This window comes from Cynocephalus volans, chromosome 4 (genome assembly GCF_027409185.1).
Source record: "Cynocephalus volans isolate mCynVol1 chromosome 4, mCynVol1.pri, whole genome shotgun sequence".
NCBI classification, from domain to species: domain Eukaryota; kingdom Metazoa; phylum Chordata; class Mammalia; order Dermoptera; family Cynocephalidae; genus Cynocephalus; species Cynocephalus volans.
In genome coordinates this window covers 31,914,989-31,938,643 of record NC_084463.1, presented here as the reverse complement: position 1 = coordinate 31,938,643, position 23,655 = coordinate 31,914,989, and the positions used below count along the sequence as shown (strand labels likewise).

The window sequence follows — 23,655 nt, the reverse complement described above, 5'->3', positions numbered from 1 at the left end:
TTTCTGCCAAAACTGTCTCCCCAAGTCATCTATTTCAACCTGGGTATATGGGTCATACGTGGTGAACTGGTTCACCTGTGGATTGCCCACTGGTTGTTTGTCTGGTCCCATACATAGGCTGCTCATGCCTCAACTTCTCTTGCACAACAGGTCGTGCCTGGAGATGCACAGTTTCCCCCAACTCACCATTGGGTTGGTCGTCTTCCCTGGTGTGAGGGGCAGGAGTGGCCAGTCACCACATGTCATCCTCTAGGACATTTATCTGTGCTTCCAACGACTCTGCTTTCTGCTTCAAATCTTGATCAATTTGCAGCAGAGTGAGCAAAAGCGAGGCTCCAGTCAACAGAAAAGTGGCCACTGGGCACCACCTGCTCAAAGACAGCCACATTTCTTCGCCCTCCCAAAGGGTTTTCTGCCATAGTACCTGGTCTATGCTGCCTTGCAGTACAGTGTGCAGCAACCAGGTCCCGGTCAACAGAAAGGTGGCCACAGCGCACAGCATATTCACAAATAGCCACATTTCCTCCTTCTTACAAGAGCTTTCAGCTCCTGTATCTGCTCAGTCCTGTCACAGGTTACTCCAAATGTGGCATAATCCTGCTGATACGCCAATTTGTCTGGCGTAGTCCTGCTGACTACACCAATTTGTCTGGCTACTGCTAAGGCCTACTGTGAGGCTAAGGCTAAGGCTGATGTCACATATCCTGCTCACAGTGCCAATTGTCTAGCTCTTAATCCTGTTGGTGATGCCACTTGTACCTAGGTGACCATGCTAGTTGTCACAGCTCTTTTACCTGCTGGTAATCTTGCACTGACTGGGCTGATGGTTGAGCTAAGGCTGGGTCTGGAGCTCCCAGACCCCTCAAGCCTATTCACAGACTGGGTCACAAACCCTTCACATGCCAGGCTGGGTCACCAGACCCCTTCTCACAGATCTATATGCTAGGTAACTGGACACACAGTCCTTGGAAGCTGCAGGTCTGGAAAAACATGGCCATGCAGGGCGGGCGCCCAAGGCAGTAAAACCCAGCCAAAGTGGCATTGCTTTGCAGGTGCACGTACTCCACCCACACACACATTGTTACCGAACCACCCTGAACAGGCTCCGAGGCGAGGGGAGCCTGACCAAATTGTTCCATTTTCCCAAAAGAGGTCAAAACTGAAGAGGAATGAAAAAGGAGAGATCAGTGAAGTCCTTGCTGTTGGTGTGCCCAGTCTACAGACATCAAATGAACTTCAATATGACCAAGGGCTCTTCAAACAATCCAAGAGGATGAACCGTGGATTTGCATGTGGTGAAGATAAATTTTACACTGTTATGCTCAAGACTGGAGCTGTAGAATAGATGTTATATAGAGAATTTACAGGCGCTGGAACAATCTGGACAAAGACATGTATGGTGATAACCTGGAAGCTATAATAAAGACCCTCAGGTTTGTGTCTAATGAGGAGTTTTCTGGTGCAGACCTTAGGCAGAGAGGCCAAGACAGAGCCTTTCAGTATGAGCAAGATCCTTTCGGTTTGGACAAATTTTTGCAAGAAACCAAATAGCAGGGAGGCTCTAAAAGACCCACAGCTGCTGCAAAAGAAACATGCATGAAGGCAAGAAGCAGAGGAAAAAGTAGATATGCTTCTCTTCAAGGTAAATGGACTATAATCCATAATCCTAATGATATGGGTCATATGGAGCAACACTGTAAATGGTCAGGATACAAACCAAATCTGGGAGCCAGATCCCACTACTTTTTACTATGGGACAAAAAATAAAAAAATTTTAAAATTGGTTGCTTTTAAAGAGTGGTTTGCATTTGTGCTTCTTTCACCTTTCAGCATTTATAGACCATAGTGCCCCACGCACGAAATTAAGACCACTCCCTTTTGTGTGACCACTCCCCTTTTCAGTAGCTTGTGGTTAATGTTTTGTGTAAGAAAGACTACTTGTGAAGAAAGTCACCCCGACCTCAACAAGTAGGATGATTTTCACATATTTCAACTGCCCTGCCAAATGAATTTTGTCTCTATTGTGCTGTGTTTTAATTTGGAGTGAAAGAAGTAAGTATTTGCTTGGTGCACCCACTTGTTTCAAATAAAAACATTTTTAAAAGTGCTACTGCTGTCGTCACGGGCAAGAGCCTTAATGCCTAAATTATTGTAATACAGAATGAAAAAAAAATGTGCTAATTCCACAGTTAGTTATATGGAGTCTGCGGTTTCGGCACTTTTTGTTTGAGTAGAAACACTCATCTCAGGGACAGGAACCATCCCCAGCTTCTCGCAATTTGGGGGGCAATGAAGTCCTGTCCAGAGCGCCTCTCCCACGGAGTTCTGGGAGATGTAGTTTTCTCTCACTCCGTGCTGTGGCACTTTCCATCTAAGCATGCACCAGGGGAGGATCTGGAATCTCAGGGAGGTGAGCTGGCCGGGTGGAAACCGGAGGAGGAACAGAACCTAGTGGGTCCTGTGACCGGCATGAGTTTGAAAGGCAGGGCTGCAGAAGCTCAGAGCCCTGGAGAGAGAGGACCAGGGACTGCCAGCAGTGCTAGGGCCTCACAGCTGCCTCATCTCTGAGCTGAATACCAGGCCGAAATATCAGAGTTTCACACTCACAAAACCGGAGGCCATGTAGGTTATAAAATTGGAAATTTAAAAATAATTATCATTATATTGTTTCCATGTGTGAATAACATATATGTAGGTATATATTATTCATCAGTGGATATAACCCTATGTACAAGGCTAAATACAAATGTTCCCTGGGCGGAGTCAGGTCCCAGCTGCCTGAAAAGGACGGCAGCCAAGAATCTGTCCCTCTAGCTTCACTCAGCCCTGAGTCTGATGCACCTCCTGTCCTTCAAGGCCCTAAGGGACCGAGCCTGCAGTCTTGACCAATCAGGGGCGCTGGGGTGAGAACTGTCCAATCAGGCGTGCCGCTGGGGAGGAGGGGGCGGATTCTCTAACCTCTTGGAGCCTTTGTCTCTAGGCTGCAGAACTCAGACTTGTCTACAGAGTTCCCTGTCCTCTCCCCCGGGGAAGCTCAGGTGGCACCGGTCTGGTTTCTGTCACCCTGTGACCTGCAGGTACTGGGCGATTCATAGGGAGGATGTTGGGACACCCAGGCCACTGGGAAATGGTGAGTGTGTGGAGCTGAGGGTCCCAAGACCCCAAAGATGCATTTGTTTTCTGCTCAGTAGCCAATAATTGAGACACGTGTTGTTGTAAGGAAAGGCAGCCTTTAATCAGGAAGCCCGCAGCTTGGGGACATGGTGGGCTCATGTCCCCAAGACCCCTTCCGGCTCTCCCCGGCTTGCCGAAGGATTTCATGGGGCTGTGTGGCGGGGGCTGATTTACGGTGACCCCGCGGGGTGTGCAGGCAGGCTTGGGAGTTTCAGATAGTCACCAAGGGGAGCTGACCGGCCTCATCCTTTGCCCTCCATGGGTTCAGTTCCTGTTAATCTCAAGGTCAGGAGAGTAAGCTGGTAAAAACTGGCACTCTGGGTTAATCGTGTTTCTCTAATTATTTTGGGTACAGTGTGAGCAAGAGTCGCTGTGTTCTTGCAGTCAACTGCAGGCCGTGTGGGTTGGGTGACAGGAAGAAAAACAAAACAAAACAAAAAAACCCAAGCTTTTACTTTCAAAGGTGTAACAAATGGAGTCCCTTTCTGTTCAGGCACAGCGTCTGGGTAGAACCAGCCAGAACCGGCTGCGGCTGGACCCGGGCTTCCGGGAGTCAGCTCGGGTCTGCCAAGGAGTCCGCAGCTGGTGCAGTCGGGCCCTCTGTGGGGTCCCCGAGCGATCTGTCCTGTCCCCGCGCGGGAACTTCCGCGGCCCGGAGCCCTCTCTGTGCAAGCTCCACTGTCGCAGCCCGGCCGCTCCCCAGATCGTGCGGTGACAGCGGGAGGGTCATCAGGAGAGTCCCCACCCGGTGTGTGGCGTTCGTTCGGGGTTCCTTCATGAGAGAAGCTGTCGTCCGTCGGGTCCCCAGCCCCTGCTTTCTCCTGTTAAAAATTAAACTCTGAATGTTCGAGTTTACTTGGCAAGCAGCGATTCATGCGTGGGAAGCACCCGCCATGGTTTGTGGTTTGGGGTCCGCCTGAGGGGATTGAAGGAAAGGCCAACCAAATTAAATAACTGATTGGTTACAGTTACGTGGTGGCCTTGTTTGGACTGTCTGGGTGGAAATTTACTGGCTGTGTAATCAGGTGAATTTGCTGTTTGTGGTTGCTTAAGCCTAAATTTTGTTTTCCTCTACATTAGTAACTTACAAGAAATGCATTTGAGTTACATTTTGGATTCCTTATGTAGGAACCCAGGAAACTACAGCCGCTTCAGTCGGATTTTCTCCTATTTATTTCAACACTCCACAGGTGCACTGGTTGTCCCCGCCTTTTCCAAATATATGCGAAGCAGGGTCTCAAATCCACGACCCTGTCTCCCCAGCGTAACTTTTCCAGCGCTTGCAGTAAAATCCTAAATTTCCAGTTCCTTCTCAACATTCCCAAATAACAAATTCCCCTTTCCTATTCATCACATCGTCAACTATTTGTCTTTTATTGTACATTTCAAACAGTGTTTTGATTATTTATCATTTTTTTCACAGAGCAACGGATGACTTTTAGAAATATTTCTTTTCTGTTTGGAAACATTTTACAGGACAGGAAAGCAAGAGGAATCACCTGACACTGCTGTAAAAAAATCTTTGTGCTCTCCTCCTCTTATATCTTCCCTAGGGACAGGCACAGTTTCAGAATGTCTTTGGGTTGAGAATTCCCTTTGGAAACTTTACAGGGTGATGTGTCCTCAACCCAGTCTTGCGTTTCAGAAATGCCTGGAGGTGACCCAAAATGCCCACAGCTGCCATGTCTTTGGGAACACTATATGACCTATGAGTCATCTCCCAGAGGACAGCCTGAGGGGAGGGGGTGGCTAGAGCCTCTCAGGAGAGCAGCTGCATGCCCTTCATCTAGAAAGCTAACTCGATGGGGCATTCAGATTTTCTTTCCCCCATCCTGGTTTGTATTCCTTGGAGACACATTGGTGGTCGGCCCATTGGAGACTAATATTAAAAGGAAAAGACACAAATGATTTCTGTCCTCTGGAGGCTCTCAGACTTGTGAAGGAAGAAAAACTATCCCAAAGGACAAAGGAAATTCATCGCAGTGAGGTGGTGCAAAAACCCACAAACCGAAATACACCTCAGATGCAAGGTGGGGGTGCGGAGTACAGTGCAGTGACTCCTGGCAGGGTGGTCATGGAGCACTTCAGTGAGCAGGATGGGGGTGGAAGGATGTCCCAGTGATAGGGTGGCCTCACTTGACACTGGAGTCAAGATATGTCTGTGTTCCAGTCAGCACTATTCTGGTCTGGGTTTGTGGCCTTGGAAAGATTTGTTGAGCTAATCAAGCCTCAGATACAGTAGAGTTTGAAAGATAAGGCAATATTTCCAAAGAACCAAAAAAGAAATAGATGTTAGGGGAAAAAAAAAATACTTAGTCTTACAGTTCGTTAGTTTAAAATTCTTATTTACCATTTTTTTTCAGAATGAGCGTAGTAATTTTCTCAGGTCTTTTTGGGCGAGGCAATGGGGTGGCAATTTCAAATGGAATTCCAGAGCTTATCTTTGGGAGTGCTAACAGGGAAAGGAAATAATAAAAATCTCTCATTAATTATGACTGAAAAAAAACGAATTCATTTCCACAAGAAATTGTAGTAGATTAACTGGTGAATTATAAATAGTAACCAAAACATCAGTTCCTCTTTGTTGCAGGGTGGAGAATTTGTGATAGTTAATAATTGCATTCTGTATCCTGTTACCTGAATTTGGCAGATGAATGCTAAATCTTATGGGACAACCTTGGCAACACCTAGAAGTACTCAAATAGGATCACTTTACCACATGATTTATTATTATGGAAATAATAATTAAATGACTTTGCTGTTTTCTGAGAGAAATAGATTTATGTATTTTTTTTATAAGGCTACTAATCCCATTTAAAGGGCTCCCTCATGATCTCATCTAATCTTTATTACCTCCCAGAAATTCCACCTAATGCCATTACGTTGGAGGTTAGGATTTCAACTTATGAACTGGAAGTGGGGGGACATAACCATTCAGTCTACAACACTCTCTAACAGTTTTTTTTTTTAGAACATCTTGGCTATGCTTAGACATTTGTCTTCTCTTTCAGTTTTTAGAAAAAGTTTTTAAGTTCAACAGACAACAAATCTGGTTGTGAATTTCATGGAATGTAATAAAACAATAGATCTGTTGGGGAGAGCTGACATCATCGAGATGTTCAGTCTCCTTTTTAAGAACATACGCCATACACCATTTTTTTCATTTATTTTACTATTTTACTATATTTTGATACCTTTTATAGTTTATATTATTCATTAGACATAGGACTTCAAACAGTTGTTGGCTTGTTGGTAGCAATTCAGTGAACTGAGACTTGTGTATTGAATTTGCATTCTGGAAACTTACTACAAATATTATGTACACAGAAAACAGAAAACAAATGTACAGTCACTGAAACACTGTAAAGGGAATGTCTGAGTAATGACAACCAGGCAAAACTTGGAAGAAGCCTTCACGCCACACACCCCACTTAAAATGATTTCTAAATGCCTAGTTATCCCATTTGTCTCCAATTGAAGCCAGTTTTATGAATTATAAGGCCATTTCCTTGTTTTCCTTCGTAGCTTTATAACTGGTGTATGCATTCCTATATCAATATACTTTATTGTTACACATTTTTAGGAAAATGGTATCGTTCTATATATAATATTATTTTGTTTTTGTTATTTTCACTGTTATACATCTTCCATGGAATGGTAGTTTCTTTACTTTTTTATTTTATATACTTTATTTTTCAGGACAGTTTTAGATTTACAGAAAAATTGAGCAGAGTTACCTTATACCCCTTCTTCCCAGCTGATAGTTTTATCTGTTTTTAACATGTTGCATTTGTGTGGTGTATTTGTTACAGTTGATGAGCCAATATATTATAGTGGATAACGATGAGACTTGAATACATTATTATAAAGTCCATACTTTAGGATTCACTCTTTGTGTTGTCCAGTTGTGTGGGTTTTGACAAATGCATGTATCATGTATCCACTGTCACAGTATCACACAGAAGAGTTTCACTGGTCTGAAAATTCTCTGTCCTTCACCTATTTATCACTCCCCCCCCCCCCCCCCCCGCCATTCCCACTCTTCCTCCTGAATTTCTGGCAACCACTGATGTTTTTTCAGTAAAAAAAAAAAAAAAAAAAAAAAGTTTCGCCTTTTCCAGAATGTTATTTACTTGAAATTATATTGTATGTAGCTATTTCCCACTGGCTTTTTTTACTTAGCAATATGCATTTAAGGTCTCTTTTTGTCTTTTCATGGATTGATAGCTCATTTTTTTTTATAATATTCTTTTTTTATGTATACATCACAATTAATGCATTCACCTGTTGAAAAGCACATCTTGGTTGCTTCTAGATTTTGGCAATTATAAACAAGGCTACTATAAATGTTTTCGTGAAGACTTGTTATGGACATTAGTTTTCATCTAATTTTGGTAACTACTTAGGAGTGTGATTGCTGAAACCTATGGTAAGTTTTCCTTCATAAGAGCATGCAGACTGTCTTTCAAAGTGGTTGTTCTATTTTTCATTTACACCAACCATGAGTGAGTGTTCCCGTTGGTTCACATTTTTTCCAGCATTTAGTGATGTGCAGTGTTTTGGGTTTTAGCCACTTTACTAGGTATATGGGGTACCTCTTTGTTCTTTTAATTTGCAATTTGCTAATCATGTATGTTGTGCATCTTGTCATATGCCCATTTGGTTTCTATGTACCTTGGGTGAAGTGTCTTTCCAGCTCTTTTGTCCACTTTTTTATTGGTTGTTTTTTTCTCACTGAGTTTTAAGAGGTTTTCTTTTTTTTTTTGTATATTTTGGATACCAGTCCTTTATCAGATATGTGTTTTGCAAATATTTTGTCCCAGTCTGAGTTTTGTCTTTTCATTCTCTTAAAAGTCTTCTACAAAACAAAACTAATTTCAAAAAAGTCAAATTTATCAATTTTTTATTCCCTGATCATACCTTTAGTGCTGCATCTGAAACATCATGAATAAACCCAAGGTCATCTAGAGTTCCTCCTATGTTATCTTCCAAAAATTCTAAATTTTGCATTTTACATTTCAGTTTATGATCCATTTTGAGTTAATTCTGTGAAATTTGCAGGGTCTATGTCTAATTCATTTTTTTTTTTTTTTGATGTACTGGTGTTCCAGCAATATTTGTTGAAAAGACTACTTTCTCTATTGCATTTTTTTTTTTTTTTTTTGCTTCCTCATCAAAGATCAGTTGACTATATTTGTGTTGGTTTATATCTGGGTTTCTGTTCTGTTCTGTTTATCTGTGAATTAATTACCAAATACTGTCTTCATTACTAGATTTATATTAAGTCTTATTCACGTAGTGTTAGTGTGAATCCTGTGAATTTATTCTTCAGTACTGTGTTGACCATTCTGAATCTTTTCCCTTTCCATATGACCTTTAGACTCAGCTATTTGCTATGGACAACGTAACTGATTAAGATTTTCACTGGGATTGTGTTGAATGTATAATTCAAATTGGGGAGAACTGACATCTTAGGAATATTGAGGTTTCCTATTTGTGAACATGGAGTACCTCTTCATTTATTTAGATCATCTTTGTTTCATTAGAAATTTTTGTAGTTTTTGTCTAGATCTTTGTCAGATTTATATATAAATATTTCTTTTTTTTCTTTCTTGGTGCTATATAAGTGGTGGTATGTTTTTAATTTCAAATCCAGTTGTTCATTGCTGATATACAGAAAAATGATTGACTTTTGTATATTAATGTCATATTTTACAAACTTGCTGTAATCTTTTATTGTTTTCAGGACACTTTTTGTTGGTTCTTTGTGATATTTATATACACAATCATGTCATCTTCGAACAAAGACAGTTTAATTGTTTTTCTTTTCAATCTCAATGCCTTTTTTTCTTTTTCTTGCCTTACAGCTTATCTACAACTACTGATATAATCATATGCTTTTTGTTGTTTAGCTTTTTCATGTAATGGATAACATCGATTTTTGAGTTTTAAATCAGCTTGCTAAACTGTAGTCATTTCCAGTTGGTTGTGGAGTATAATTATTTTTATACATTTTTAGATTCAACTTGCTAATATTTTTTAAGGGGTTTTTTTCATTTATGATCATGAGAGGTTTTGGTCTGTAGTTTTTCTTTCTTTCTTTTTTTTTTTTTTTTCTTTTTCGTGACCGGCACTCAGCCAGTGAGTGTACCGGCCATTCCTATATAGGATCCGAACCCGTGGCCGCTGGGAGCGTCGCCGCGCTCCCAGCGAAGCACCCTCCCGAGTGCGCCACAGGCTCGGCCCATCTTTCTTTTTTTTTTTAAAGTAACTATTTAGTTTTGCTAGTAGGGTAATATTGGCCTGATAGCATAAATTAGGAAATGTTTATACTGCTTCTATTTTCTGGAAAAGATTGTAGACAATTGGTGTCAGTTCTTCCTTAAATGTTTGGCAGAATTTACCAGTTAGACCATGTAAGCCTTGATCTTCCTTTTATGGACAGTTATTTATTGATTTAATTTCTTTAATACATACAGGTCCGTTTATATTGCTTATCTTTCTGTGTGTGAGTTTTGGTACATTGTTTCTTTCAAAGGATTGTTTCATTTTATCTAAGCTATCAAATATGTGGTCACAAAATTGTTCCTAATATTCTTTTATGGTCCTTCTAATGTTCATGGGATTAGTAGTAATGGCCCCTTTTTCATTTTTGATCAGTAATTTTTGTGTCTTTTCTCTCTTTTTTTTTTTTAACTTCACTATAGATTTTTCAATTTTATTGATGTTTACAAAGAACCCACTTTTGCTATTGTTGATTTTCTATATTGATTTATAGTTTGCTATTTCATTGATATCTTCTCTAATTGTTGTGTTCCTGTGCTTGACTGAGGTTTACCTTACTCTTTTTTCTCTAGTTTCCTAACATGTAAGTTTAGATTGTTGATTTTAGATCTTTCTTCTTTTTTAGTGTATGCATTTAATGCTTTAATTTCCCCCTAAAACTGCTGTGCTGCATTTCACAAATTTTTATAAGGTGTACTTTCACTTTGTTTTCTTTGAAATATTTAAAATTCTCTTGAGACTTCTCTTTGAATCGTGTTATTTAGGACTTTGTGGTTTAATCTCTAATTATTTGGTACTTTATCAACTATGTTTCTTTTTTTAAAAAAAATTCACTTGACATGTAATGATTGCACATATTTATGAGGTACAGTTATATTTAAGTTCATATATACAATATGTGATTACCAACTTAGGGTAATTAGTATATTCATTATTGCAAAAATTTATTCCTTTGTGATGAGAACATTTAAGCTTTCTTCTAGCCCTTTAAAAGCATACAATAAATTACTGTTAATTAGAGATGCCTAGCACTACTGTATACCACTAGAACTATGTATCCTATCTAGCTGTAATTTTGTGTCCATTAGCCAACCTCTCCCTATATACTCTACCTGCTCTGCTTCCCAGCTTCTTATAAACACAGTTCTGCTCTCTACTTTTAAAAGCTCAACTTTTTTTTAAGCAGCTCCCACACATGAGTGAAAACATGTGATATTTATCTTTGTGTGTCTGATTTATTTCACTTAACATAATGTCTTTTGGGTTCATCTGTGTTGCTGCAAATGATGTACTTTCATTCTTTTTCATGGCTCAGTAGTATTCCATTGTGTGTATATACCATATTTTCTTTATCTATTCATCTGTTAAGGGACACTTAGGTTGATTCCATATCTTGGCTATTCTAAATAGAGCAGCAATAAACATGCAGGTGCAAATATTTCTTTGGTATGCTAATTTCCTTTCCTTTGGTCCCTGCAGTGGAACTACTGGATCAAATGGTAGTTCTAGTTTTAGTTTTTTGGGGAACCTTTATAATGTTTACCATAATGGCTGTACTAATTTACATTTCCACCAACAGTGTATAAGAGCTCCCCTTTCTTCACATCCTTGCCAGCATTTGTTATTTTTTATTATTTATTTATTTGATAATACCCATTCTAACTGGGGTGGACACAATAATATCTCATTGTGGTTTTGATCTGCATTTCCCTGGTGATTAGTAATGTCAAATCATGTTTCTGTTACTGATCTCTAGTTTAATTTCAGTATGTTCTTAGAGCATATTTGTTTTTTTACTAGACTTTTACACTATTATTTGTGTTTTATGGCTCAGACTGTGGCCTGTCTTGGTGAATATTTTATGTGATCTTGAGCAGAAACTGTACTTTGCTGTTGTTCATTGAAAAATTAGAAATATCAATTAAATTTAGTTGAGTGTTATTGCTATTTAGTTAAACTATATCATTATTGATTTTCTGCTTGATTTGTCAGTGACAGAGGTGTGTTGCTGTCTCCCACTGTGATTGTGGATTTCTTTATTTTTCTTTGCAATTTTGTAAGTTTTTGCCTTATGTATTTTGAATTTCTGTTTTAGGTACATATATATTAAGGATTTAAGGTAGTTGATTTAAAGTCTTTGTCTAGTAAATCTCAAGCCATTTTTTTCCCCATTGATGATCCATGTTTTCCTGTTTCTCTATATCCTTTGTAGTTTTTTGTTTGTTTTTGTTGTAAAGTGGACATGAGTACATTATAATGGGGTAACTCTGTAAATCGGTTTCTCCCTTTCTCCAGTGTTTGCTATTCTTTGTTGAAAAAGGCTGTAGGTGTTTATTTTTCAGTGACTTTTTCAAATTATTTTTGCAGAGACTGAATTACTTTTTGTGTATAGTTACAGAAAACTCTGTTCATTTAGCTTATGTTTGGTTTTGTTAGAGATTTTCTTGAATGTCAGGAGCTAAAAAAGAAAAAGAAGAAACGGAAAAAAAACCTCTCAGTTATTGCGGATTGCTCTTAGCTGGAGCTTTTCTTCAACAGGTAGATAGGCTGTTTAAAACTCTTCTTCAGACTTCACTTTCTGCTGAACTGAGCCTAGAGATAAGGTCAGTGCTGAAAATGAGGGTCTTCCCAGGTCTTCTATGAAAATGAGTTATTTCCTGGGCACGCACAGAGCTTTTTCAGTACCCCAGTATTACTGGATACCTTTGAATACCCTAATTTTGGAACAAAATTTTCACTCCAGGTTTTCCTCTCAGGCTTTAGGTGGTCTACTCTAAGTATCAACTGTAATTTATGGTTTCAGGCAGCTACAGGCTTTCTGTTTACTGAGCAACTTTTTAGGCTATCCCTGCCAATTTTATACACTCATTGGCTTCTGACTTAGGTAAAACAGAAAGGAGAGTCTTATTTCAGACCTTTGGGTAGCCTCAAGACAGATTGTAAATTACTACGATCACAGTAATTTAAAAATAAGATCTACTGTGCTTTTTCTGGAACCATTGACTGGAGTCACACACTGGAAACTCGGGCTGCTGTCTTCAAGACTGGCACTGAGTAGGGGAGGGATTGTGGCAAGCACAAGTAAAAACTTCACAAAACTTTACTACCATTTTTTTTTTTTTTTTGATTCTGCATTCACCTGGTTGCTGTAAACCTTTGATGGTTTTCAAGAGCTTTGACAAAGTTGTTTCTGACAGTTCCCCTTGTTTTCCCATAATTCTGTTGGGGAACGTGTGTTTGGAGTTGCCCACTCTGCCATTTTACTGACTTTACTTGCCCTGGACTCTCTGTATTTCACTGATCTAAATGATTTTTCTTGTGTCCTTACTACAATATCTTGGTTATTGTTGCTTTGAAGCAAGTTTTGAAATTGTGAAGTGTGAGTCCTCCTACTTTGCTCTTTTCCAAGTTGTGGTATCCTGAGTCCCTTGCAATCTAACATCGGCTTTTCAGTTTCTATGAGGTAGTCAGTCACTGGGATTCTGATTATATCAGACCTGTGCATTGTGTCAGGGAGTATTGTCATCTTGATAATATTAGGCCAACTGACCCACGAACATGCGATGGTTTTCTATTTATTTGGATCTTTAGTTTGTTTCAACAAGGTCTCTAGTTTTTAGAGAGTAAGTTTTGTAATCCTTTTGTTATATCGATTCCTGTGTGTTGATCTTTTCAGTGCTATCATAAATGAATTTTTTCTCTTAATTTGCATTTCCACAGTTTATAGAAGTACAATTGATTTTTTTATATTAATTTTGTAACTCCAATCTTGGTGGACACATCTTCATCTTGGTTGCTTCCAAGCTTTGAAAATTATGAATAATGTTGTTGTAAACCTTCCTGTGCCCGTTTTGGTGTGGACCTACATTTTCAACTCATTTGGGTAAACTCATCTTTGGGAATTGGTTTGGTATTCAGGAGACACCTCTCTGCCACATGAGATGGTGATGGGAACAGTTCACTGTAAATTTCAAGTGGATGGAGTCTGTGATGAGGTTTGTGTAAAACGTGTGTGTGTGTGTGTGTGTGTGTGTGTGTGTGTGTGTGTGTGTGTATTTGTGTGTGTTTGAGCCCAGTAATTTATCAAGTACTACTCTTCGGTGTAACAGGCTTTCCCTCCTTCTACTAGGTACTGCAGTGAATAAAACTGAACAAATATACCTGTTCTCTTGAAGCTGTTATTCTAGGAAACAAAGAAGAGGCAGAAGTAAAATACACAGTTATCAGATGATACTTATTGCTAAGGAGGGAGAGAAAGGTGGTGAAGCGTGCAGAGGCCTGAGCTGTGTGTGTGCCTCTGAGCATTTCGTGGGGTCTTTGGGCTGTTGTATTTGAAACTTGGTGAGTTTTTTTTTTTTTTTTTTTTTTTTTTTGGTCTTTTTCGTGACCGGTACTCAGGCAGTGAATGCACCGGCCATTCCTGTATAGGATCCGAACCCGCGGCAGAGCGTCGCACGCTCCCAGTGCTGCATTCTCCCGAGTGCACCACGGGCTCGGCCCTTGGTGGGGTTTTTTTGTCTGTGTCTGGGTGTACCACATGTCTGTGTAGTGACACAATGTATGTGAGTTTGTATATCTTTCTGGGTGAGGGGGGCTATGTGTGTATGCTCTTTAAAAATCTGGATTACTTTTATTTTCTTTTCTATTTTCCTTTCTTACCATGTTAAGTAGAAGTGGTGAGATCAGACATTGTTGTCTTATTTCTGATATTAAGGAGAATGCATTCAGTCTTTCAGCATCAAGTAAGCTGTTAGTTGTGGTGGTTTTCACAGATGCCGTAACAGTATCTTGAGGAAGTAACCTTTTATTCTTAGCTTATTGTTTTTATTGTGAAGGGATGTGGAACTTTGTTAAATGCTTTTTTCTTCATTTGTTCTGGATATGTATTAACACTTTGCCAGATATATGTATTGTTTTTTTGTCAGCTGGCTGTCATGATGATCCAAAACCGTGACCTTGGTGTTATAAGGCTGTGCTGTAACGGACTGAGCTAACTGGCCAGCCCACTTGCCACATGTATGATTTACTAACATTTTCTGCCATTCCATGGGTTACCTTCACTTCATTTGTCCATTCCATGGTTCATCTTCACCACTGATAATGTTCCCCGAGGAAAAAAATGTTTAATTTAGATAAAATCAAATTTGCCTGTTTTTTTTGTTGTTGCTGACAGAGCATGTGGTTACATCCAAGAAATAATTGCCAGGTCCAATGTGGTGAAACTTTTGCCCTATATTTTCCTCTAAGAGTTGTTTAGTTTTAGTTCTTATGTTTAGGTCTTTGGTTCATTTTGACATAATTTTCACATATGCTGTAGGTAAGGGTCCAACTTCATACTTCTACATATGAATATTCGGTTTTACCAGCACCATTTTGTCCATATACTTTCTTTTCTCACTGAATGATCCTGGCATTCAGTTTTTTATATGTAATATAGATTATATATATCATATATGTATGAATATATATATTCAGTTACATGTATTGTTGAAAATCATATATATATGATCAAATGATTATCTTTATGGGCCCCCTATACTATTCCACTGGTGTATGTGTTTGCCTTTATGCCAGTACCACAGTGTCTTGATTACTGTAACTTTGAGAATGTTTTGAAATCAGGAAGAGTGACACATCCAACTTTGTTTTTATTTTTCTATTGTTTTTGGTACTTGGGGTTCCTTGAGCTCCATATGAGTTTTAGGATGGTGCTTTCTACTTTTGTAAAAAAATTTAAAAGGTCATTGGTCTTATGATAGGGATTGCATTCAATTTGTAGATCATTTGGGATAGTAGTGACATCTTAACAAAGTCTTCTAACCCATGAATGTGAGATAACTTTTCATTTATTTGTATTCTTTTAAATTTCTTTTGGCAGCATGTTGTGGTTTTCAGTGCGTAAGTCTTTTGCCTTTTTGGCTAAGTTACCTACTAAGTGTTTTATACTTTTTGATGCTATCGTTCATGGTATTTTCTTAATTTTCTCTTTAGATTGTTCATAATTAGTGTATATAAACGCAACTGATTTTTGCATGTTGATTTTGTACCTTGTAACTTTGCTGATTTCATTTATCAGTTGCCACTGTGTTGCGTGTGTGTATGTGTTTTCGTTCTATGTGTGCATTCTTCAGGATTTCTAAATGTATGCTGGTTTCATCTGTGAATAGAGATAACTTTACTTCTTCATTTCAAATTTGAATTTTTTTTTCTTCCTAATTGCTCTGGCTAGGATTTTCAATACTGTGTTGAGTGGAAGTGGTGAAAGCAGGCAGGCATCCTGTCTTTTTTCTGATCTTAGGAGAAAGGCTTTTGTGTTTCATTACCGAGTTGATGTTCCTGTGGGTTTTTTATATGAGGCCTTTATCATACTGAGGTATTTTTTTTCTAGTCCTACTTTCTTGTGTGTTCTTATTGTAAGTGCTCTTCACATTAGTTGAGACACTTGTAGTGTTTCAGTCACTTTGCTAATGTGGTGTATTATATCAATTGATTTTCATTTGTTGAACATCCTTGCAGTTCGGGAATAAATATCACTTGGTCATGGCATATAATTCTTACAATATGCTGCCAAATATGGTTTGTTAGTATTTATTTGTGGATTATTGCATTTATATTTATAAAGGACATTTCTCTAGTTTTCTTTCTTGTAGTACCTTTGTCTTTGGTGTCAGCATAATCTTGGCCTCAGAGAATGAGTCCTTTTTGGTGTTTTGGAAGAGTTTGAGGAAAATTGTTATTTTTTTAAATGTTTGGTAGATTTGAGCAGTGAAATTATGTGGTCCTGGGTTTTTATTTGTTGGGTTTTTAATTACTGTCTGCTCTACAACCGTAGGTCTGTTCAGATTTTCTATTTCTTCATGACTTGCTCTCCATACATTGTGAGATTCTTGACATTTGTCCACTTCAACAGTGTTATTCACTTGTTGGCATACCCTGAGAGATTTCTTCAATAAGGTCTTGAGGCATACAGTTTTTGCAGTTGTAGTCTACAAAAGGAGAAACATTCTATAGACCTACGATTTAGCTTTATTTTTAACCCGTGTTGTGCCTCCCGGGGTTATGACTTGCAGATGTACTTCTCAGTCCTTACTCCTTTGGTTTTGAGGCAGAAAGTTTGGAGGTGGATGGAATTGGGTATTTTACTTACTGCAGGAAGTTTGGCCCTGATAAAATCTCAGGTGGTTAGTCATTTGAGAAATAGTTTTGTTTTTTTAAAGACAACTTGTTAAGAAAAACAGAATTCTCTGGGCATATTTGAAAATGTCTACTTTTTCCCTTCCCATGCCAAAAGCAGAAAGCAGTTTTTCTGTGATCTTTACTGTGATACCCTGGTAGTGTTTCTGGAGGTAAAACTCATGAGTTTATGGGGACCCCTAAAACTGGACACACTGAAGACTTTAACTTGTAAACTTCAGCAATTCACTAATTACAGTTTAGTTTTTTCTGTGCCTGTACTGCTTATCACAAAGATGTTGTATGGTTTTCTAATAAAGTAACTTACAATTCTCTGGATGTGCCTCTGTCTCTCCAATTTGGGGGAGGGGTTTTACTTGAAAATTCAGTTCTCTGATAGATGTAAGAAGAGTTGTTGATTTAAGTTTATTTGATGAGAATGTCGTTCCCTGTAAGACTGGAAACCAGAAGTGTCTGTCTCCATTTTCTGATGATTGACTGCTGACAACTGCTAATCCTAATCCCTCCTTCTTCCACTTGTGGCCCCACATCTGGATAAGGTGAGAAGAAACTGTGCTGCTCCCATTTTTTTCACACTGGCAGCAGATTGAAATTATGCAAACCCCTGCGCATGGGAGTGAATTCTTATCCTAGCTTCCCACCTAATGTCATTAAAAAACCCAGGTCAGGCTCCTTTTCTAGCTCACTCAAGCCATGTCAGACCACCTTGAATGGTCTGCCCTACTCTCCCCCCAGCATGGACTGCACTTCAGTAATTTCCTCATTAGGAGGGGCAGAACTGAATGTGTCAGCCACCTCCAAAGTTAGCCTCACCCTTTTACTGTAAAGACAAGGAAGTTTTACAAGAAAATTCAGTTGATTTAACCATTACAAAAACACAAGGATATTGGCAGAATTATGGCTAACAAATGGAAAACTAGTAACATCATTGAAATAAGCAAAGTGACATTCCATAGTGCAATTTACAAAAGGTCAAGTCGATCCACCAACAAAACCCACCAACAAAAGCTTGTTCTTAGCAAATACTGTGTTTTCATACAGCAGTTTCCTCAGTATTTTTACATAACAATAAGGGAACTTTCTTAACATATCAATTAGTAGGTTAACCTGCTCCAACGCCATCTGTCCTTGCTGTGTTACAATTTTCTATGTATATCAGAGACTTTAGCCAGGGGAAAGTTTCCTGTCTTTTACAAGGTTAACATTTCTATATGTAATTTGAAGAAGTTAGGCTAACCCTGAAACTACAGGGCTTTGGAAACTAGGCCCTGTGAGATACATTTGTTTTGTAAATGTTAGTATATTCCGCACCATATCTCTGCTGGTCATCATAACACTTGGCTCCATGAGCAGGATGTCCAGGCAGAGGCCATCACCCTGTGGGTCTGTCTTCTCAGTCTCTGACTCGCTAACCCGTTCTCCTGCTGGGTGTCCAGCATACACTTTGACCTGCTGCTGGCTGGGAGCTAGTGCTTGAGCTGTGCTGCTCTGTTTCTGCCAAATCTGTGAATTAAAACTCAGATTTCCATATTACAGGGCAGACAGACATTCACAAATTGTATTCTTTTTCAAACCTAATTAATTTTTAAAAATTTTATCATGAAATATAGTCACAAAAGAATGAATAAAATATTTGTTATGTTATACTAATAATAACAAAAACATCCTTGGAATCATCATCAAGATTCATTGGGTCTTGAGAGGTCAATTAGAGTTTCCTAAGTCTCCCAGGCTCATCTTTGTCTTGTTTCTTTGATGACCACTGTCCTGATTCTGTAGCTATTTTTCATATCTTTACCATCTGTTATTTTTCACTACCCTGTGTTCTTTTAATTTTGCCTCCTTTGAACTTTCAATAAATAGGTATTAGTGGCATTAAAATGAAAAGGGATATTGGTGGTTTTCTTGCCTCAGTATGTCTCACACATGCTAGTGTCAGAGGCTGTGGACCATTCAATTCACTCATCTCTTTCATTTGTTATGGTGTTTGGGCTTTTTCAAGTTTATTTTTTGTTCTTGGAAAAAATACTGCTCCTATCATCAGTGTCCAAGTGCAAATGCACAATCAATTCTCTGCATATTAGAGAAAATTTACTGGGCTGTAGACTGTGGTGAAGTTCAAATTACAGAAAATAGCAGTAGAGTATATCAATGGATTCCTCCTTCATTCATGCATGACTTTATGTTCACTGCTGTCATCACTACTTGGGATTCTCTAACTGACTAGTTTTTGTCTTTCTAATCAATGTCAGATGTCATCTACTTCACATTTTATTTGCTTTTTTCTTATTACCAAGGAGATGAACCTTTTTTACGTATGGACTTTTATCTTTTGTGAAATTACAAAAATTTTTTTAAAATTATGTGTTCATTTTTGCTCTGCACACTAATTCTTATACTGCATTAACAGAAGCTTTTTCTTTCACTCTGTTTTTGTCCTTAATTTTCTTAATTTTAATATATTTTATTTAATATATTTATGTTTTATTGCTTACTTTTCTATATAAAAAGTTTTTACCTATTATTTCATCAAACCAAAACAGCAAGCAAGCAAACAAACAAACAAACATTTGCTTGTGACTTCTGAATGTGTTCTAGTTTTATCTTTTACATTTGTATCTACAGTACATAGATTATTGTTCATGGGAATGCAGTGTACTTTTCCAGTTAGATTTCATCTTGCCTTGCCCCATGTTTTAAAGTACTTGTGATTTTTTCCCACTACTCTACAGTGTCTGCACTATTATTCATCAAATTTTCATATAAATGCTGACCCATTGATGACTTTTATATTTCTTTCCCTTGGTCTATTTATTTATCTCTCTGCTACTGGTATGTTGCCCTAAATATTCTGGTTTGAAAATTCTAGTTGTGTATCAGGGAAGCCATCATCACCCTCTTATTCAGAGGACTTTGACAATTGTTAGACATTTGTTATAACTATTAGATTTGGAAAAATAGATTTTGTTGACTGCTAAAAAGTGACTTTTTGAGATTTATAAAATTTTATAATGTAATTTGGAACAGCTGACATTTTGGTAACACTGAGTTTTTTCTAATAATATGTATTATATTTCAAATTATTCCATTCTGCTTTGACATTACCTAACAGAATTTTTAAAATTGTTCTGCCAAGGAGGTTCATTAGAAACTCAGTGCTCAGAGTGTTTTTAGGGAACTGATCCTCTAGACACTGCTATAAGACTGAAACAAAATAATAGACTTTCAGAAGGTAAACAGGAGCTCAGTAAATACCATGTTCTTGCATAAACCATGTAGGCACAGTGAGCCACTCTTATCACTTAGGTTGGTGGAACCCCTCCCAAAATCTAAGTTGCCTGATATCAGCAAAGGTTGAACTTTGTAAGCAGGCATTTCAAAGAATAAGTGGTCTCAGGACTGTTGATATTAAGTCTCTCATGCGCACCAGACAATAAGACCTTAACAGGTAGTGGAGATCCATTCTACACTAAGAAATTGGGGGTGACCCAGCAGCACATCTTACTCCCGAGATGTACCCACCACTGAGCGAGTATTTCTACTCTGCTGTTTCCTTTCTGAATAGTTTAATTTTAGCATCAAAACTGCCATGTGGTAGAGAGTAAGAATCTGACTCCAAAAACAAATGTTTGGAGACCACAGAATCATGTCTTAAGAATTTAATTAATTAAGAATGTCTTAATTGAGCACTGATTTCCAATGCTATCGTTCTCACCCATCCTCCTCTACACATATGTGGGATGTTTTAGGACTCAGTATCCTTCGAGGATGTGGCTGTGAACTTCACCTATGAAGAGTGGGCTTTGCTGGATCATTTCCAGAAGAACCTCTACAGAGATGTGATGTGGGAAACCTTCAAGAACCTGTCTTCTATAGGTAAGAATGACAACATTTCTTTATTTAGTGAATTAGAGAGCAAGTGTTTCTTGGTTGTCAATGCTGTTCCATGATTTGGGATGTGGAAAGTGAATATTTTGGTGATTAAATCAGCCATGGTCACAGAGTACAGGAAACCTAGAATCTAGTAATTTTTAAAATAATTTCTAACAATTCATAATGTTTTTTGGGGTTTATGTTTTAGAAAACAAATGGGAAGTCCAGAACATTGAAGATGAGTACAAAATTCCTGAGAGACATCTAAGGTAATTGGCATTCTCAAGAGGAACCAATGCTTCTTGAGGAAATCCTACTTAGAATGTTATAATATTTAATTTTATTTTTAAAATTTTTAATTCACATAATAACTGTACACATTTATGAGGTACCTCTGGTATTTTGATACATGTACACAATGTGTAATGATCAAATCAAGGTAACTGGCATATCCATCACCTCAAACATTCATTATTTTTTGTGTTGAGAACGTTCAAAATTCTCTCTTCTAGCTATTTTGAAATATATAATAAATTATTTACTGTTGTCATCTCACTGTATTATAGAACATTAGAACTTATTGCTTCTATCTAACTATAATTTTGTACTTGTTAACCAACTTCTATCATCTCTTTTTCTTAGCCTCTTGTAAACTCTATTCTACTCTCTACTTTTATGAGATCATCTTTTATAGCTCCCACATATGAGACAGAACATGCAATATTTGTCTTTCTGTGCTTGGCTTATTTCACTTAACATAATGTCTCCTAAGCTTACTCATATTGCCTCCTATGACACGTTTTTATTTATTTTATGGCTGAATAATATTTCACAGATGTACGTATACCATATTTTCTTTATCCGTTTATCCAGTGATGGATATTTAGATTGATTTCAGATCTGGCTACTGTGAATAGTGCTGCAATAAACATGGAAGTGCAGAAATCTCTTTAACGTATCGCTTTTCTTTTTTTTTCGATATATACACAGTAGTAGGATTTCTGGATCATATGGTATTTCTGTTTTCAGTTTTTTGCAGAACCTCCATAATGGTTTAAAAACAAATAAAACAAATAATCAAAGCTTTAAGTTTATTTATTTTTAGAAAGTTTTTACCACGAATATGAATATATACTTTAATGTAGCATGGATGTTCAGTGTTTGCAAAAGAGTTCACTTGGAAACATTGCTGAGAAACTGCATATATGAATGTCACTGTTTTGGTAATGTCTGTGTGAAAGGCATGTTGCAGAGTAGTCAATCCATTTACTTGCAGACAATTTAGACAATGTAAGTTGAAGGCCTGTAAATAAGTAGCAATGTAAGTTGAAGACCTATTAATAAATAGAAAAAGTATTAATAATCCAACCACTAATAGTGTGCTTGTTGTTTTTGACAGAACTTATGTGGTGGAGAGACTCTGTGAAAGTAAAGAAGGTTTTCAGTCCGGAGAAATCTTTAACCATATTCCAAATCTTAATCTGAAGAAAATTCCTACTGGAGTAAAACCATGTGAATGCAGTGTATGTGGAATTGTCTTTACATGTCACTCATCCCTTGATATGCATACCTTATCTCACTCTGGATGCAAACCATACGAGTGTAATGAATATGGAGAGAAGCCATATAAATGTAAACAATGTGATAAACAATTTAAACGTTTCAGTTCCTTTCAAGTACATGAAAAAGTTCATGCTGAAGAAAAACACTTTGTATATAAAAAATATGATAAACCATTCAATTTTCCCAGTTTTCTTCAAACACATAAAAAGACTCACACTGGAGGAAATCCCAATGAATGTAAGGAATGTGGAAAAGTCTTTAGATGTTCTGGTTCCCTTCAAATACATGAAAGATGTCATACTGGAGAGAAACTCTATAAATGTGAGGAATGTTGTAAAACCTTCAGATCTTCCAGTTCTTTTCAAAAACATGAAAAATCTCATACTGGAGAGAGACCCTATAAATGTAAGGAATGTGGTAAAGCCTTCAGTAGTTCTTTTTCTCTTCGACTACATGGAAGGATTCATACTGGAGAGAAACCTCATAAATGTAAGGAATGTGGTAAATCATTCAATTTTCCCAGTTACCTTCAAATACATGAAAGAATTCATACTGGTGAGAAACCCTATGCATGCAAGGCATGTGGTAAAGCCTTTAGATCTTCCACTTCCCTTCAAAAACATGAAAGATTTCATACTGGAGAGAAACTCTACAAATGTAAAGAATGTAGTAAAGTCTTCATATGTTCCACTGACCTTCAAATACATAAAAGAACTCATACTGGAGAAAAACCCTGTGAATGTAAGAGATGTGGGAAAGCCTTTCGATGCTGTAGTTCCCTTAGGAAACATGAAAGAACTCATACTGAAGAGAAACCCTACAAATGTAAGGAATGTGGGAAAGCATTCTATTTTCCCAGCTGCCTTCAAAGACATGAAAAAACTCATACTAGATTAAAGCCCTATAAATGTAAAATATGTGGTAAAGCCTGTAGCAGTTACATTTCCCTTCAAAGACATGGAAGATCTCATACTAGGGAGAAACCCTATGAATGTAGGGAATGTGGGAAAACATTCAGTTTTCTCAGTTTCCTTCAAAGACACAAAAGATCTCATACTAGAGAGTAATCCTATGAATGTAAAAATTATGACAAAGACATCAGTGTTTCCAAGCTTTATCCTGCTTCTGGAGGCACCAAGGTCACCAGGCAGTAGACTCTTCCACTAGATTCTGATGAGATGCACATGACCTCCCTGTGATCATCAATACTGGGGTAATAAGGACAATGCAGAAACTGCAACCAAGACCAGGAAAGGTCTCAGGAACACATCTAGCTTTTTTTTTTTTTTCCATTCTGACAGGTTCATTATGCACAGTTGAAGGCAGGTTGATGTGAAGAAAATGTATTTTTTCACCATTTGAGTTAATTCAAGGAGATTTCATTCTAGTTCTGAGAGGTGAAAACAAGCACTGGAAGTTAATTATCTATCTATCAATGATTTCAAAAGCTTGTGTCCATAATACTGAGTAGTCTTCATGTATGATTTTCTTTTGAATATATAAACAAAAAAGGGAAAAATATGGAGAAACTCTGAAATTATTGAACAAAGCATATAATTGTTAGTC

General features: G+C 37.8%; 1 protein-coding gene across 1 annotated transcript; it reads left to right on the top strand.

Moving 5' to 3' along the window:
- Positions 1-3,000: 3,000 nt before the first annotated feature.
- On the top strand, positions 3,001-23,156 carry LOC134375922 (zinc finger protein 670-like). The gene is made up of 5 exons (XM_063094657.1): positions 3,001-3,130; positions 20,403-20,529; positions 20,735-20,795; positions 21,926-22,300; positions 22,553-23,156. Exons 1-5 carry the CDS (start codon positions 3,101-3,103, stop codon positions 23,154-23,156), a joined length of 1,197 nt encoding a protein of 398 aa, XP_062950727.1. The 5' UTR covers positions 3,001-3,100.
- Positions 23,157-23,655: the final 499 nt, after the last annotated feature.

What these genes read in the sequence shown, in the direction of transcription:
- LOC134375922 (XM_063094657.1), top strand. Translation starts at nt 3,101, where the DNA reads ATGTTGGGACACCCAGGCCACTGGGAAATG. An exon ending in ACCCAGGCCACTGGGAAATG is followed by an intron (nt 3,131 to 20,402) that starts GTGAGTGTGTGG and finishes GGGATGTTTTAG; the next exon opens with GACTCAGTATCCTTCGAGGA. An exon ending in CAAGAACCTGTCTTCTATAG is followed by an intron (nt 20,530 to 20,734) that starts GTAAGAATGACA and finishes TTTATGTTTTAG; the next exon opens with AAAACAAATGGGAAGTCCAG.